The sequence below is a fragment of the Pinus tabuliformis genome, chromosome J (genome assembly GCF_031772625.1).
Source record: "Pinus tabuliformis cultivar Carrire ecotype Pingquan chromosome J, CPIR1, whole genome shotgun sequence".
NCBI classification, from domain to species: Eukaryota; Viridiplantae; Streptophyta; class Pinopsida; order Pinales; family Pinaceae; genus Pinus; species Pinus tabuliformis.
In genome coordinates this window covers 146,303,787-146,322,597 of record NC_142295.1, presented here as the reverse complement: position 1 = coordinate 146,322,597, position 18,811 = coordinate 146,303,787, and the positions used below count along the sequence as shown (strand labels likewise).

Below are 18,811 nucleotides of genomic sequence, written 5' to 3'. Positions count from 1 at the left end.
CTACCAAATAAAAATCTCTAAAACTAAGATCCTCAAGCAGAGATAACCAAAACGTAATTCTCACTGTTGGACCATTTCATAAATCAACCAAACCCACTTTTTTTAATCACAGATGTAACTGCAGAATTCTGGTAGAAATCAAAACTACAATTATCCCAAGGAACCGGAAGGGACAGAGTAATAGTCACTTTATCAATTTAGAGATACACACTAAGGTAGCTGATAGACCCAAACATTAAGGCTAGAAGACCAGAGAAAGGCTAGATTAGACTATAAACAACAACAGATAATGGTTCAAAACCATGAGTAGCATACCATCTCACTAAATAGTTATCCAATGCAATCCAGTTCTTTTATAATTTATATAAAGATGTCTGTAGGCTTCAATCTAAAATGCTTTCAGAGGAATTTGTTTTTTGACAAAAAAATAAAAGAACTTGCGATGGTACTCTAAAGTCTAAACCATTTAATGGATAAGTATCCCTGAAATAAATGTTTCATGGAAGTCAAATGGTCAGAATAGAAGACCAGAGAAAGACTAGATGCTGAAGGTACATAGTATATAAAGTTATAAACAACAACAGATAGTTATTTGTTCAAAACCTTGAGGAGCATACCATCTCACTAAATAGTTATCCAATGCAATTCAGTTCTTTTATAATTCATATAAAGATGCAAGTAGGCTTTAAATGAAAATGTTTTCAAGGGAGTCTGTATTTTGACCAATAATTAAAAGAGCTTGCTATGGTACTCTATTATTATTATTATTATTATTATTCAATTTTAAGGTCACAGCCAAGCCAGACACCAAATTGGTGTATGAAACCCCCATGTTTGTGGGACAAGGGACCCACCTCTGCACAGCGATTTGACTGCTAAGCATACGAAGGCATACATACTCTACCCCCTCTGGTTTTGAACTTGTGACCTCTTAGGAGGGAACACATACTCCCTGAAATAAATGTTTCATGGAAGTCAAATAGTCAGAATATTTGCTGCCTTAAATATACTGATGACACTTCAAATTGATGTGAAGCAAGTCTAGAAATTTATAGGAAGAGGACATTATCTTTTCAAACACAACTACGAGTAAGCACGTTAAATCTCCGAATGGTAGAAAAGATCTTTAATAGCATTTCCTTATGCTAAAGTTCTAGCCTTATAGCAGTATCTACAAAATCTTGGATTTGTTTCATGGTATTTGTTTTCCATATATGTCTGTTATGTGTTTTAATATTATATATCTCAGACTCACATTCAAATGTATTGTATCTAAATTTTTAAGAAAGTTGTTGTATCTGAATATGAAACTATATCAGGCTCCATATCTGTATGATGTATCCTAGTAACTTACCTGTAACAGTTTGACTATAGGAATGCAAACAATAATAATAGTGACAGTAAGATGAGAAAATCTTCCTAGACAAACACGAAAGGCACAAAAAGTTGAGCCTAGAAACCCATCAAAGGCTAGATGAGCATTTCTTATCAATGAATTGTGCAATGTAATACAAGATAATTCTATAATAGGTTTGGTTATGGTAGCAAATAATCTTAATATTTTGGTTAAATCATATAGAAAATAAAATGAGCATGCAAGAAATTCACGGCTAAAAGTTTTAGTTATGGTTAATTATAGCCTTTTAACCACAGTTCTCTTTTGTCAAATTTTTCACCAGGGCCAAATGTGGCAAAACATGGTCAAATTTAACAAGATTCAATCAAGATCAATAAAATTAATTGCATCAATCAGTGATTGTTGTCGATAACAGTTGGAAATAGTCAGTAAGGCTAAGTAGTAGGAATTATAACAGGGATATTAAATCCAGGAGGGTGTGTAAGTCATCTCCGACTAGATGTAAAACCCAACAAAATAGACATGGCTAATTTTTAATGTAAAGTAATTGTAGCCAAATTAATGTAAGATAATTGCAGTCAAATTCTATTATGGTTATTTTTAGTCAATTTATCAAGAACTTACAAATATGGCAATAAGCGGAATAGTTTTATAATAATGTATAGTTGTCAACATGCTTATTTAAAATAGATCATTAACTACTGTTAATCACAATTAGAAGTGGTAAATGGGACTAAGTAGTGAGAAATATAACAAGTATAGTACACGAAAGGTGTGGTGTCAGTGATCATCAAACTACAAATAGTAATGTTGCTTTAGCAGAAATTATCATTATACAACTGTAAACTATTCATTATGCAATACAGAATAATAATCTGGACAATGGAAAACTTTGTTAATGATTTTGTAAATTTAGTGTTTCAAGCCATATGCCAGGATAAATACAACTTTAAATATCAAGAAATTTATCAATCCTCAAAAGCTAAAACAAATTTTTCAATATCTGTTTGAAGTGGGGCTCCACTACAACATCGTGACAAGCAAATGGAAACTTTCAAATAAAAAGTGCCTCTCCTCAAATCTAAAGCAAATTCACTCGTTTACAAAGTTGAAAAGATAGTGATGAAAACCCAACAAGGAACTAAGGAAACACAAATTCGACTTTGTAAAATTCATGAACAAATTTGAAAGATTTAAAGTTAAAAGTGCAACTGTGAAAATGACTGGACTTCTATTCTTAATGATGATGAAGAAAGACAAGTTTGTTAAATTAAGGTCCAAAGACCAACAAAAAACATCTCTCAATAAACCACAAAAAGTAAACCATAACAATTGAGAAATACAAGAGATTGTTCTACAAAGTTCATATTGAACAAGGAAATAGATATTGTTTCTTTTGTGTGAAATGCAACCCAAATAACGAAAAAAAGAACAATGTGCAATTCTTTCTAGCTCTATCATGTAAATTAACATGCTGCACAAACTAAATCACTAACTCCATTTTACAAGAAATCTACTTAATAAAATAAACTCTCAATCATACCTTTAAACGTAGCTCCTCAGTTATCACTTCTAAATCCCTTACAGGATCAACAATATCCTCTACGTGAATAACATCTGGATCGTCAAATGCTCCTACAAAGATATTAAATAAGCACTCATAAGGGACAAGAAGTAAATATAATAGATGACTATGACATTACATTATACAATAAAACGGCATCTACATCATGGAAGTAAAGAAACTAAGGTCCGCAAGTTATTGTCAGTGCACATCCTCAAGGCTCAAAGATGACCCTATATAAAATTGTGTAAAATATTTTCACCCAACAAAAGCATATTCTTGGTGAGCCTAGTGTAGGGATATTGCATGTAGTTGAAATTTTCACTGAGTTATTATAGGTATACATTTGTTGCATGTAATAGACTAGGGCAATTTGGTCTATGGTTTAAAGAATTTTTTAATTTTTATTTTTCAATACAGTGATCAAATTCAATATATTCTTTGAACAGTCAAATTGCCTTCCAATGATATAATGAACACTGTGTAATCAATAATATAAAATTTCAGCTCCACAAGACAGAAATGATCCAGTAATGTAGTACTATCAGTGCATAAATACAAATTTGACCCTTACAGTTCACAACAGAAATACTCGTAGTTCACATGTATCAGCTACGAATCCTGATCTCCAAAACCAAATGCAGAATTCCACAAATTTCTTCTACAATCCAAGCTCCTTACTGCCTGTCCTATTTTGATGCTTCTATTTGGGAGCCGACCTATACAATTTGTAAACAGAAAACCTTCGTTATCTTGTACAAGAACCCTTGCACAGACTTGTGCTTGTTCCCTCCTACACAATTGTCCGGAGCATCAACGCTAGGCTGCATATCCCTGCCATTCTGCACTTTTCTCACTGTGATAAATCAAACTTCACTGTATTAGACCCTCATTCCATGACAGTCAACTAGCACAGCCCTCGCTGTTATAAGGAATGAGCCCCCTGCCTCAGAAAACTTTGGTTATAACTTATAACCTTGCTGCCAGAGAGGGGGGCTAGTTCAACTTCAGGGGATGTGGTCACGCTATTCCAGAAAAGGGATTAGAATAGTACAAAAGCTCAACAGAACTTGGTAACTCCACCGAATGATCCTTCCAGGACTCACAGTCCAAAAACAGAACCTTCTACAAGTCTTGCTGCATCACAAGGGTGTCCCTCACAAGACTCGCTTCCAGACAAGGGCTTAACTATTCTTCGCTGTCACAGGAAGAGGCCTAGAAGACCTCGCATCCCTCAGGATGGTGGACTGTGTAAATCCACTGCCATAAACAGAGCTCCAATGAACTCGCTGTCACAACAAACCCTTGTACAGTTGCCTCGCTGCCTCAGGGAGGATGCTCTAGAGAATTTCGCTGTCACATAGTCTTGCAACACCAACTTGCTTCCTCCTTCAAGAAGTTCCTGCACTAGGACAGACCTTCACTGCTTCCAGAATTGTAACTCAAGCTTTAGAGAAATTTGCTGCCACAGGAAGATAACCAATAGCCAGAATTTATTGCCCAGACCAATAACCTTATGCCCAAGACAGAAAGAGAAAGAAAGAGCTGTCAACTAGGGTGGAATCTTTCACCACCGAAATTGACAAAGAAAAGGGGGTCTTAAAACCCTCAGAGCAATGCTCAAAACAGAATGATTTGATCCACCATGATGATCCAAAATGAATCCAAGTCTCCTTTATTTATAGACTTCCTTGAGGGGTTTCATTTTCTTAATTGGTTGAGTGTGTCTTACTCAAAGCCCCAGATTTGGGTTTTTTTGCCCAACTTACCCAAAACTTGCCCAACAATGGGTGTTTTGGGTTTCATCCCCTTTTTTGAAGGACTATAGCCTACGGAGATGAATAGGCTATTAATTCCATTGGTCCTCAGTTCGTTGAGGACATCACAGTCCCCACTGCCCGAAATTGCTGCCCTCAAGCAATTGCAAATTCATATTCTACAGAATTCATTCTCCTTCCCGTGTCGCATCCTCCTCCGCTGAATTCTTCCATCTGATGAGGTTCTCTGGAATTACTCTTCCCCTTAACTTCTTTTCTCGAACGGCCATGATTGTTTCTGGAATCAATTCCAATTGTCCCTCTTCATCTAACGGTGGCAGCTCAACAGAAATGGTGACCTGATGGCGTACAGCCTTCTTGAGGCATGATACATGAAATACATTGTGGATTCTGCTATCACTCAGTAGCTCCAACTCAAATGCCACTTCACCCACTCTTCGGAGAATTTTGTAAGGTCCATAAAACCTTGGCTTCAGCTTCTCTGGCCTGCTCTTCTTGAGTGTAGACTATCAAGATTCAATAGGGCTGTAATCGCAGGAAAATAAGATCCCCTACCTCAAAACTGCGCTCTGCCCAGTGCCGGTCTGTGTACATCTTCTGCCTATTCTGAGCACCCTGAATATTCTCCTTGAGTACCCTAAGAATGTCCTAACTCTCCTATATCCAATCCTTGGCAAGAGGTGCCTTGTTGTCTCCGAAGATTCTATCGATGAAGGAGGGTGCATCATACCCATACAGAGCCTTGAAGGGTGTCATTCCAATGGATAGGTGGTAGGTGGTGTTGTAGCAATGCTCCCCAAGATACAATCACTTGATCGATGCCTTCCATTGACCTGTCACATAGTTGCGCAAATACCCTTCACTCAATTTATTCACAATTTCCGTATGGTCGGTTATTTGCGAGTGATAACTGGTACTGGGGGTCAATTCAGTTCCAACTAGTCAGAAATCTTATGCCAGAATGCACCCATAAATCTACTATCACGATCATCAATGATGTTCTTCGGCAACCCATGTAATCTGAAGACTCCTTTGAAGAAGAGTTATGCCACTTTTTTGGCCGAGTAATCTGTTCTAATTGCAAAGAAATGTGCAAATTTAGTCAATTTCTCCACCACTGTGTATATGCAATCCTTCCCCTACGCCTTGTGTAATCCTATGATAAAATCCATCGATATGCGGGAGGTGTATGTTCAACCTTATTTTGTTGACATGTTATACATTCCCTGATGTACTTCATTACATATTCCTTGAGTCCCTTCCACGAGAATCGCTCTCGGATCTATCGGTATGTATTGAAGAACCCCTAGTGTCCGACTAAGGGAATATCATGTGTAACCTTCATAATTTTCTCCTTATGTGTAGATTCAAGAACCAAATATATCATGTCTTTATAGTAGATGACGTCGTCAATTATTTTGTACCTATCATCCTGCGTAATCCCATCGAAAAGCACGCAAACAAACTGGTTCTTAGCAAATTCGGAGGAGAGGCGCACCTTCCAATCTTCTGTGAGCTCCATGAGGGTGCATGTTGTAGGTTTCTTGGAGAGTGCATCGGCCACCACGTTTTTTCTTTCCTTTCACATATTCAATGTCAAAATTGTAAGCTTGAATTTTGCTTACCCATTTCTATTGTCGTTCATTTAGGTCCCTTTGTCCCAAGAAATGTCGCAGACTGGTGTGGTCAGTCCAAACCACGAACCGCTTACCCACCAAATGTTGTCTGAACTTCGCCAATGCGTGCATGATGGCCAACATCTCTTTGTCATATATAGAGTAAAGCCTTTTTGTATCTTCTAGCTTCTGACTTTCGAACGCGAATGGATGACCTTTCTACATAAAGACAGCTCGTACTCCTCCGAACGCATCGCACTCTAATACAAATGGTTGGCCAAATTCAAGGAGTAGTACTGAGCACGAGCTCATTATTTCTTTGAGCTTGTTGAATGCCTGGTCAGTTGCTTCTATCCACCTGTATACCCCCTTTTTTGTCAAATTCGTCAGTAGCGCACTTAACAACAAGAACCCCTTAACAAACCGCCGATAATAACTGCAGAGCCCAAGAAATCCTCGTAGCTCTGTGAGTGTCTTAAGTGTAGGCCAATCCACTATTGCCTAGATCTTCTCCTGGTGGACCTGTACCCCCTATGCGTTGATCATATGCCCTAAATAAAGAATCTTTGTCAACCCAAACTCGCATTTTGATGCATTGGCATAAAGGGACTGTTCTTGCATGATACTAAAAATCTGGTCTAAAGTGTCCCAAGTGATCGTCCCACATCTTACTGTGGATGAGGAGTCATCAAAGAACACCAACAAAAACTTCCTTAGCTTCCTATTGAAAATGCTATTCATGCATGATTGGAACGTGGCAGGGGCATTGGTTAGCCCAAATGGTATGACCAAAAATTTAAATTGTCCATAGTGGCAGCGGAATGTTGTTTTGGGCATGTCTTCCTCCCGAACTCGAATTTGGTCATATTCGGACTGTAGGTCGATCTTCAAGAAATATGCTACTCCATGTAGCTCATCTTGTAATTCATCAATTTGAGGGATGGGGTACCTACTTTTTATGGTCTTCTTATTAAGTGCCCGGTACTCAATGCACATTCTCCATGTGCCATCCTTCTTCTTCGCCAAAACCACAAATGAGGCGAATGGGCTTGAGCTGGGTCAGATATGCCCTATGACCAACAATTCCTGGATTGTATTTTCTATCTCGTCCTTGAACTTCTTTGGATGCCAATATGGCATGGTTATCACAAGTTTAGCTCCTTCCTCCAACTCAATAGTGTGCTCAAACCCCTTTTTGGGTGGCAATCCTGGGGGAATGTCGTCGAACACCTGGTTGTGTTTGTCCAACACTTGTTGAATGTTTGTTGCACACTGTGGTTTGTTATCACTAGGGGCCCTTTGACTTATGATTTTGCAATTCGTTGCATAAGCTATATCACCATGCCTAAATATTGCTTCCATTCTTTTGGCTGTGTTATAAAATTCGGTCGAGCCGATTCAGAGTCGGATGAGCTGACTGAGCCAGACCCCTGCCCGGGTCGGCTCAGTAAAAAAACTGGTCCAAAGGTCGGTCTGTTACCGAAACAACCGAGCCAGTCGCCAACTCGGCCGGTTCGATAATAGACCGACCAGCTCGGCAAGTCCGACTTAAACCGGTCAAACCTGGTCAACAGTGTAAATTGGAGGGAAAGCCGACTCCAAAGTTGGGTTTTTTTTTTTTTAGGTTTTTTGGTTGTCCATCTAACCTCTCCTGAGCCTATAAAAGCTACCCAACCCCCTCACATTTCCTCACAACTATCTCATTGCATTTGTGTGAGCATTTGTGAGGAGTTTGTGAAGAGTTGTGGAGATCGTGATGAAGAGGAGGAGCCATGGGTTTCCCTGTCTGACTCTGATTTAGAGTCCTGAGCCAGATGATGTTGGCTTCTCTATCAGTAGCCAGTACTAACTAGTGACTAGTGATGTTTTACTTTTGTTGTAGAGGCCATTTGGAGCCTCCTTGGTTATGCGTTTTTGTTCTGATCTCTATATCATGCATGTATTGGACAGTGCACTAGGTGCCATTTCGATATAATGGATATATCATGAGCCTACTTTGATCATATGTTGTCTTCTCTCTATATTCTAATACTTTGTGTTTGGAAACATGAATGAAAATCTTCAAAATTATGTTTTTTCATAAATAAATAAAAATAATGTATTTTTGACAACAACTAAGTCATTGAAATCAACTAGGCTGAGTCGATACCGAGTCGGAGTTGGAATCGGAGTCATAAATCTTATATTTTTATCTATATTTCATCATTATGGTTGGATTTTGTACCCATCAAAATATCTACAAAACCCACTTTGGATAAGGGCAATTGGACCAAACCAAAAGGAATAAAAGAATGAATTTACTACTTTATGGAAAAAAAGGTAGAAATTATAAATATATTACCTAAATTGCGAGGCCACAATTGTAAATACATTATGCCCATGTAGGCTCCACTACTAGTAGTCGGTTGTGTGTGAATGAACATACAAACAGTGTACATCGTGAAAAGTACTTATTTAATAATGGTCATACATGGCACTTTAGTAATCTACGTTAAAAACTACACATTGTAATGAAGTCAATAATTATGACATTATATTAGATTAGGCAATTAATTCTTTTATAATTATGGAGATACAAAGTGAAGTCGCTCACTTCATCTACTCATATAAAAGACATCTGGGAAAATAAAGCATACGGTCCAAATGGTTCTCTCTATTTCTTGTTAGAAATTTAGTTATTGTGTTTATAATTTTTGGTATGATACTAGAGTCATGATAAAAAAACCATACAAGGGTTATAGTGAAGAAGCTAAACCATCATGAGGTTGCATGACAGTCAACAAGGCCAAGATTGTGACAAACGTTGGAGCAAAATTTCCAAGGAGATAAGTAACTTTATTAATGTCCAACAACACTACAAATAGGTCAATGGTATTCGTAAGTACAATAGTGACAATACACAGTGGTAGTGCAAGGGCCACTCCTAGATAAACAAAAACAGATATCATCTAAGATCGAATCTGTAATAGCTAGGACCAAAGTTGGAAAACTAAAGTGATACATGTATTTTGAAGGACCAAAAACCAAATGCTCAGCAGGGTTGCTTCGAAAGAGGGTACAATGGGAAGGGAAAAGCCTCAATGCTTCTTGAAACCCTTCACTTGAAGAAGTTAAGGTTGCTCTCCTCCAAGTCTATAATCTTCATATGTGTGTCTCTCCTAATACGAGGCCAAAGTAAAAAAATTTGATGATAGAAGATTGCCCAAAAAAACTAAAAGATCTAGAGTAGTTGGTCTATGGTAATGTTGTAAAACTCCGACTCCAACTCTGAACCTGTCGAGGGTTGACTCCAACTCTAACTCGATATCAACTTGACCTAGTTGATTTCAACAACTCGGTCTTTGTAAAAAATACATTAAATATTTATATTTTATAAGAAAACATATTTTAAAGATTTTCATTCATGTTTCCAAACACAAAGTATTAGAATATAGAGAGAAGACAACATATGATCAAAGTAGGCTCATGAATATATCCATTATATCAAAATGGAACCCAGTGCACTGTCCAATACATGTAATATATAGAGATGAGAACAAAACACATAACCAAGGAGGCTCTAGATGGCCTCTACAAGAAAACATCACTAGTCACTAGTCACTACTGACTACTGCTAGAGAAGCCAACATCACCTGGCTCAGAGTCTAAATCAAAGTCAGACGAGGAAACCCAACTCTCCTCCTCATCATGATCTCCAACTGCAACTATATAAGTAGTAGCACTAATAGGCGCAGTAGTTGCACGCTGAGATAGACAAGCTATGCGCTTGCGTCGTGGTTGAGTAGAGTAAGTGCCTGCAATTGGAGGACTTGGGGTTGGGCCTGGTACTAGTGGATCTGCATTTAACTGAAAATTATGTTCAACTAATGCCTCCATCTGTAAATCCAAATCAAGACCAATATCCTCATCAGAATCAAACTCTGCGAGATGACTCTCCACTACCCAATCTGATGTTGGATCAATATCTTCCAACACAATGGGATCTGTATCAAGTATTTTGTTCAACAATTAGTTGCGTCTTAGTCGGAGGTTGTATTGGACATAGACTAGATCATTTACCCGTTTTTGTTCCAAATGGTTTCTCTTCTTCTTGTGAATCCTCTCAAAGACAGACCAATTGTGCTCACACCTAGAAGCACTACAAGTTTGACTCAAAATAACCTTGGGAGAGGTTAGATGGACTTGCAAAAAACCTAAAACCCAAAAAAACTTAATTTGGAGTTCACTTTCCCGCCCTTTTTCATCGTGGACCGGGTTTGACTGGCTCGGTCGGGTTACGTCGGACTGTTACCGAACCGGACGAGTCTACGACCGGCTTAGCCGGTTCGATAACCGACCAGCCTTTGGCCTAGTTTTTGTCCTGAGCCGGTCTGGGTAGGGGTCTGGCTTACTCAACTCGGTCGATTCTGAATTGGTTCAGCCGTTTTTTAAAACACTAGTCTATGGTATGTCTCTTTGTCTCAAGGAAGGAGCATGCTTTTGAGGTCTAAAGGGCAAGGTGAGACATGTCCCAGGGCAAAGTCAACAACTCCACAAGGGTCTAACTAGAAAATTTCAAGAGGCCCCTCGAGGTCTCATGAATCTAAAATGTTCTCTTATGGTTGTGCTATTGTCTACCTCTTGGTTCCCCTATCTACTAGAGTACCATGACGAAGGAAGTGGTTATCGTGCTAGTATCTAGCTAAAGGGTGACCAAAACATGTGAAATCGGACACAGAGTGTCTCCTTTATGAACAGACCTAGATATTCTTGGCCCAAGTACCATAAAAAGACAAAGGGAGAACTCTACAACATCTTGAAGAGGCAATAGTATCGTCCTCGAGTCTCATGGCAATGGGGTCATCCAAATATAAAGTTCTCCTCTATTTTAATCACCTACATATGGTACAATCGATCAACGTTGTCCTTCGATCAACGTTGTCCCTCTATTTTGAACCTACTCGAAACTAACCTAGAGGGATCAAAAGCACATGCATCCAGTGACAAAAAGGGTAAGGGGATTGATCAATGAGGTCATCCCTTAGCTCCATGAAATGATCTCCATAGAAATTGATCTTAGGTTTCAACCCTCATAGTGGGTCGAGCCAAGGCAATGTATAGCCTATATATGTCATCTCTAATAACCATATCCAACTCCTGCGTCTTCATAGGTGATGGCCAAGGACATCCACTGAATACATGAATGGATGGTGATGATCCATCAAAATTCTAATTGACCAAACAAAACAAGAAACCTTTGAATACCATAAGTGAACCTGCCTAGAAGGATTGGTAAAGGCATTGGCCTCTCAGGACCAATAAGCGAGGTAAGGATGTTGGTCCTTACTAGCGACCAAGTCAAGAAAACTCCAAATATGACACAAAAGCAAGACTAGTATAAAATTGGTCTCCAACCAGAAGTGGTGGGCCACAAACATTGCCTAGTCAAAGGACCATGGAATTGATGTCTTCCTTCTAACAATGCAACAAAGCAAGAGCGTTCGTACACTCTCCATATAGTGTTCAACTAACCAAGCAAACTAGGTCCCCAAATCTCAAATCTGTATAGAAAAATTGAACTAATAATGGAGTTATGAGATTCATCTTGGAGGATATGTCCTTAAAGTGGTTCTCTAAAAACGATGCCTTGAGAGGAGAAAGGATCCATACCCCTTGTTGACTCAAGGCTGGAGGGCCTTCTTGTTGAGAAATCTAGGGCATCACGATTAGGTGACTTCTCTATTAATGATAATTGCTTGTGAATGCTTTTTCACTTCAAAAGATTATGATCCTCTTTAGTTAGATTATAGTGTTCTTCTTAATCAAACAACTACCAAAGAATAAACAATAAAAGAGACAACAGATGTTGGACATAGGCTATTAGCCAGGGCCAAAATCTCTCCCACTTGAGAGGACAACCCGAACAAATTCTTCTTCTCATAGAGAGTTCAATTGACGAATACCAAAGACCAAGACCCTTGACCTATTTGCCACTCCAAGACCAAGACACAAAGCTTCCTTGATGAGATCCTTCTTGCATTAGTCAACAATAGTCAATATTTTGTTCCTTCATCCTTCTCGGCTACCCTTCAACCTCAACTTCCTTCTGCTTCAAGCCTACACCTGATTGCGGCCTCCTTGGAAGCCCTTGTTGAGCACATGAGAGAGATATATGGTTACTCAATTCCTTAACCTTCTTCGCTTGGACTAAATGGCTTTCTTCTCCAACTTCGCTTGATGAATTGACTCAAATACTTCTTGATTCAGTTTCTATCATAGCAAGACAGACTTCTTCCTTTTTCCCTAGCAATGACAGTGCTTTCCTTCGCACGTGTGAGTGTAGATCTGTTAGAAAATCAGAAAGGCAAAAAGATTTTCTTATATAGATAATTACTTATGGTTCCTTTATCTTTATGTTCTTCTTTTGTCTTTTAGTTCATCAAGCAATTACCAAAACAATAACACGAGGATAACATATGTAGGCAAACAGCCAGGGCAAAACCCCTATCTAGGGAAAAACCCAATCAACAATTCTTCCTTCAATAGTTTCTCGAGATGATCCAAGACTCTAGACCCAGACAAAGATTCCTTCCACACCAAGTCAACCCTCAATCCTTCTTGTAGATATCAACCCTTCACAAGCAACTTCAACCTAGCAACATCAACAATAGCTTCGACTCAGCAGATGTAGCAGCAGCAGCGTTGACCAAACTTGGAAGACTTCGATCTCCCTTGATACACCTTGGAATTGAGTGAGACTTGTCCCAAAATTTTGATCTTTAGCCCTTCTATCTTCCTCTTGAAACTCGCACTTCTTTCCAACGTCTTTTCCAGTGGTTACACAATTTCGAACTTTTCCAGATCAAACTGTGTGTGTGAGAATGAGATGCTCCAAATGAATTCAAACTCCTTGTATTTATAGCCGCCCTTCTGTGAGGTCGAATTAATTGTCTTGAGGCCAACTTGGTGTGGAGGAGACTAAATTTATTTTTGACTCACAAATAATTCTTTTTGCATGATCTGAAAGCCCAAGAAGGGTCTCTTTAAATGTACAATGAATCTAATGACTCAGAATAAATCCTAGAAGTCCTCAATGGGGACTTTGACCTAAAACATGATGACCCAAGCATGAAACCCATGCTTTAATAAGTCATATAAATAATAATAAAAATATTTTCTTCATTATTTTGATAAGTACATCTCAAATACATTAATGAAGATCGAACCTAGTTACAAATTTCAACAAAATCAACACTAAAACAATCCCAAACAAACTTGCTCTTCCTTCCTTCCTTTCGCTGGCTATACAACTCCTTTCTAAGTGTTTTTTGCACACCTACTTGCAGACTTGCTTGACTGAAAATCTCTACCTCAGATGAAAGTTGAGCTGCCCTATTTATAGTGATTCCCCCATCAATTAGGTCGACTTGAGTGAGGGTGAGCCGACATGTCCTTTTGTGTAGATCATTTATTCTATCTGGTAGCCGACTTGAAGGAGATGCCTTTGCTTGGTCTTGGAGGGACTTCTTATCCATTTAATGACTCATACAAAAATGTAACATGCCCAAGAAGGGTCTTTCATACATGACATTGACTCAATTTGACTTTTATGACTTGATGATAAAACCTAAAGGTTCACAATGGGAACCTAACTAAAATAAAATTCCTTGATCATCAAAGCCATGATTCAAGTACTTACAAAAATAATTTTATTTTCTTCTTTACATCAATTACATGTCTTTATGAAGACTGAACCTAGTTACACTTTTCAACACTCCCTATTAACTAGGGAGGTATTCATAATGGTACTTAGTCATTCTCAATCTGACGAATTCTCATAAGAAGAATCGGATTGGTAACCCATCTGTTTAGCATCATATCATCCAACATTGTCACATAGAAAGGCCTTGACTAACAGCTCTATCTCTCCACAAGATCTAAGCTCAATGTTGGCAAGACCAATTATGTAGAAACACCCTCATCATTGTTTCTCTCGGAACATACCCCACCCAAGTTCTCAGGCTGTGTTCCACCAGGACTATCTTATCTTGGATTCCCATTCCTCAAAGAATATCGTTCCTCTACAACTACTCTTATCTTGGATGCCCTAACTCATCCTCAAAGAGCATCGGATGTCAGATGTTTACCCAATCCTCCATTCTGTCTTCCCAAATGAAGACAAGAATGATGTGTCTATCTCTCCTTCTTAATTAGGGAGGAAATACCTATTACAATGAAGGAATGTACTCATTTCTATGAAAGGAATGTACCTAAGCTTCCTCTTGGCTTAGGAATTTTTCTTTCAAGTTTCTACCAAGTAAGAAACTTTGTTTCCAGGCTCCCTCTTAATTAGGGACCTATAGCAGCTCCTTAGGTGGAGATGATGGGACAACCAGCTGCTTGAAGAACTCCTTCTCACAATTTCATGAACTTCTTTTCGTTTATTCAGGAGTCTTCATGTTTTGGGACTTCTTCGTAGGGCACAGACCATCCATCACTTTCATCCATGAGTCAGTCATGTCAATATTCATTTCATCGAAATGTGATTCATCAGTTCCTATTTGGCCTTCCTTCATCCCATGTTTCCTTAAGGAACTTCCTTCCTGTTACATGGCTAACATAGGTGGAAGATATCCATAGATCTTCCCTTGGCAGTCATGGATAAGCCCATCCAAATATCGCTCACAAATAAAGGAATGAACATTGAACCAAAATAACCTTTGTGATGGTCTTTCATCATGACATCTTCTAGTTTGCATTAGTATCCTGCATACATATTGACAAACCTCCCAAGATATATGTTGTCAAGGGTCTCTTTCTTTTTCCAAACTTCATCAGAGTCTACATATCTTTTATCGAGATATCCTAGTCACAATCTTCTAGTCCTTGGATGTTGATTGCCTTTTCCATGGTTGTGTATTCTACGATCTCTTTATTCCTTTCTTTCTTCACACATTTTTCTTCCCAGGAACTTTCAATTAGAGTCCCTCCAATCACTGCCAACCACTTCATATTTCATATGAGGACATATTATGTTGATTTTATCTAGATAATGTGTGACCCATGCCTTCTTGCATTCTTTTAATGCAGGAGATCCTTTCCTATGCTCATGTTCTCGAAATAGAACATATGTCCATGTTTACCTACAAGCATATGACATGACTCTACAATATCGAATGTAAGCATACCTCATTTTCCTTTATGTCATCTAGACTTCCTTCAGTAGCTTCCTTGATTGAGAGAACTTCAATCCCTTGGTTTGCTTCACCTCTTTTGTCATCATACCATCATTCCATGAATTCCACAAGTTTGGAATTCTTAATGAAACCCTTGCTTCCTATTGATTGGTGAACCTTCCGACAAAGATTCCAATAGAGGATCTTGAGTATCCTCATTCAGTAGATGTTTCCTTTTTGACAAATGTATGATGAGCCTTGTACTAGATGACCTTTTCTTTATTTTCCATAATAACCACCTATGTTACTAATGAGGTTTCCAAGAGCTATATCCTTCCATGGGTAATTGCCATGGACTTCAATTTCAACCATCTTTCATGCTTCTCTATGATGATGTCACGAGCTCTTGTTTCTAATGCTTCTATGATGCCATGATGCATCCTATCATGATTCCTAATAGTTATACTTTACAGCAAAAAAACTTCAGAAATTGAACATGAAGAGAGCTAGGAGAGAAAGGCTATCTTAATCATAATAGTGATCTTTTACTTCTTTCTTTGACCTCTTCTTTTCATATTCCTCCACTTCCTCGATGATATGGGCTTCTTCTCTTCCTCCTTTGTTATTGTCCTTCTTGATCTTAAGACAATCTCCTTTATAATGCCCATATTCTTAACATCCATAGCATTGAACCTTAGCCATGTTCCTCTTCTTCTTCGGAGGACCAGACATTCCAAATTTTCATTTTCTTCTTGTCATTGTAGCATAAGTTTGATTTTGCTCACCTGCTCCTACATCAGATTTGGCCTTTAGTCTAAATTCTTCAATCTTGCATAGTGACCATAGATCCTGGAATGGAGTAGCTTCTTTCTTCCCATAAATACTTGAAGTCAAGTTACCCATTCCTCCAGTAGTGCATTTAGTACATTTCTCTATCAGACATAACTTCTCCCAGATCTTGAAGTTGATCCCTAATTTCAGATATCCTCATAAAGTATGAGGCTATTCCATCTTCCCTTGACATCTTTAGCTTGTAGAGTTCTTGCCTTAATGAGATGACTTCTCCAGCAGTGCTTACGGAATCCAACTCTACCAGTTTGTCAAAGATTTCTTTTGAAGTTTCGAGTTTTGATACATATGGAATGAGGGGATCCTTGAGAGGCTCTTGTTAAGATGCCCTTCCTTGACTTTGTTACCTTACCTCCGATACCATGTTGAGAAATCTAGGGCATCACAATTAGGTGATTTCTCTATTAATCATAACTGCTTGTGAATGCTTTTTCACTTCAATAGATTATGATCTTCTCTTTAGTTAGATTAGTGTTCTTCATCAAACAACTACCAAAGCATAAACAATCAAAGAGACAAGAGACACCAGATATAGGCTATCAGCCAAGGCCAAAACCTCTCCCACTTGAGAGGAAAACCCAGACAAATTCTTCTTCTTATAAAGACTTCAATTGACGAATACCAAAGACCAAGACCCTTGACCTATTTTCCACTCCAAGACCAAGACACAAAGCTTCCTTAATGAGATCCTTCTTGCCTTAGTCAACAATAGTCAATCTTCTGCTCCTTCCGCCTTCTCGCTACCCTTCAAGTTGGGCTTCCTTCTGCTTCAAGCTTGCACCTTATTTCAGCCTCCTTGGAAACCCTGGTTGCAGTGCATGAGAGAGATATATGGTGACTCAATTCCTTAACCTTCTTCACCTAGACTAAATGGATTTCTTCTCCAACTCAGCCTGATGAATTGACTCAAATATTTCTTGATTTGGATTCTATCATAGCAAGACAAACTTCAGCCTTTTTCTGCAGCAATGACAGTGCTTTCCTTCGCATGTGTGAGTGGAGATCAACCCTAAAACAATCCCAAACCAACTCGCTCTTCCTTCCTTTCGTTGAATATAAGACTCCTTTCTAAATGTTTTTGGCACACCTAATTGCAGACTTGCTTTACCAAAAATCTCTACCTCAAAATAAAGTTGAGTTGCCCTATGTATAGTGATTTCCCCATCAATTAGGCCGACTTGAGTGAGGGTGAGCCGACATGTCCCTTTGTGTAGATCATTTATTCCATCTCATAGCTGACTTGAAGGAGATGTCTTTGCTTGGTCTTGGAGGGCCTTCTTATCCATCTAATGACTCATACAAAAATGTAACATGCCTAAGAAGGTTCCTTCATACATGACATTGACTCAATTTGACTTTTATGACTTGATGACAAAACCTAAAGGTTCACAATGGGAACCTTAACTAAAATAAAATCCCTTGATCATGAAACCCGTGATCCAAGTACTTATGAAAATAAATTTATTTTCTTCTTTACATCAATTACATAAAATCAAAATTACATATGTCATTATGAAGATCGAACCTAGTTACACTTTTCAACACTTCTTAAACCCAAACCTAAGCCCCCAACACTGAAACCCCAAGTATGTGTAAATTGTGGTGATTTAATCTTGCTACCCCCAAAAGTAGAAGTAGAAGCAAAAGCTTGAAACGATCTTCTTCGACCCACTAGAGATACTCACCTTTGTTCTACCTAGGTTGACCCTCAACACTCAAAGATCAGAAAAACTAGCTAAGGCATCTCTAACTATCTTTGTAAGCCCCTCAAAGTAGAGGCCAACAAGATCAAGTTGTCTGTGAAGGATGATAGAGAGACAACATTGTTAAATTATATATGCTCATGTAGGTAGAACTAGCGCGACAATATACATCCCAAACAAGGTAGGGGGAGACAGTGCCCCTACATCACCCCAATGTTGCTTCCTCGTAAAATTTGATAACCTATGTGTGTGTGGAGGTGACCAAGAATGAACTTATAAAGGCGCATAATAGCACCAATGAAGATATTTGAGATGTCTCTGTCTCGAAGCATTTAAGATAGGGCATCCCTCAAAATTGAGTCAAAGTGTCAAACACTTCCAAATACAAAGCAAAGCAATACTTTCAAAGATCAATACCTAGCTTCCTCAATGATGACTTAGTCAATGAGAATATGTTCAACATCTAATGCATGAGGTAGAAACCTACTTGTCTTCTAGACTATAAGTGTCACCTCTCAAGCTCCTCTGATTGTTGCAAATGAAGGGGGATAGCATAGAGCTTGGAGAATGTGTATTCCACCATGATTATCCAGTGATTATTCAACTCATCCCCTAACCTTGATTTGTGTATCCAATGAATAGTATGTTGAGACCATGCCTATGAAAACCCAGAGTATACAACATGGTTAAAAAGATTAAAAATGTAATCAACATGAGAAGGTATACCATGCTTGAAGAACTCAAGCTTGAATCTCTTCTCATCCATAGCTCTACTTATTTTCATATCCC

At 38.5% G+C, this 18,811-nt stretch overlaps 1 protein-coding gene across 1 annotated transcript in view; it reads right to left on the bottom strand.

Moving 5' to 3' along the window:
* LOC149226057 (GTP binding protein) overlaps window positions 1-18,811 on the bottom strand; it is a 202,339-nt gene that overhangs the window by 135,632 nt on the left and 47,896 nt on the right. Inside the window, exon 4 of the mRNA XM_089377396.1 lies at window positions 2,901-2,992. Within this exon, the coding sequence (XP_089233522.1) occupies window positions 2,901-2,992 (92 nt within the window). The remainder of the gene's footprint in view (window positions 1-2,900; window positions 2,993-18,811) is intronic.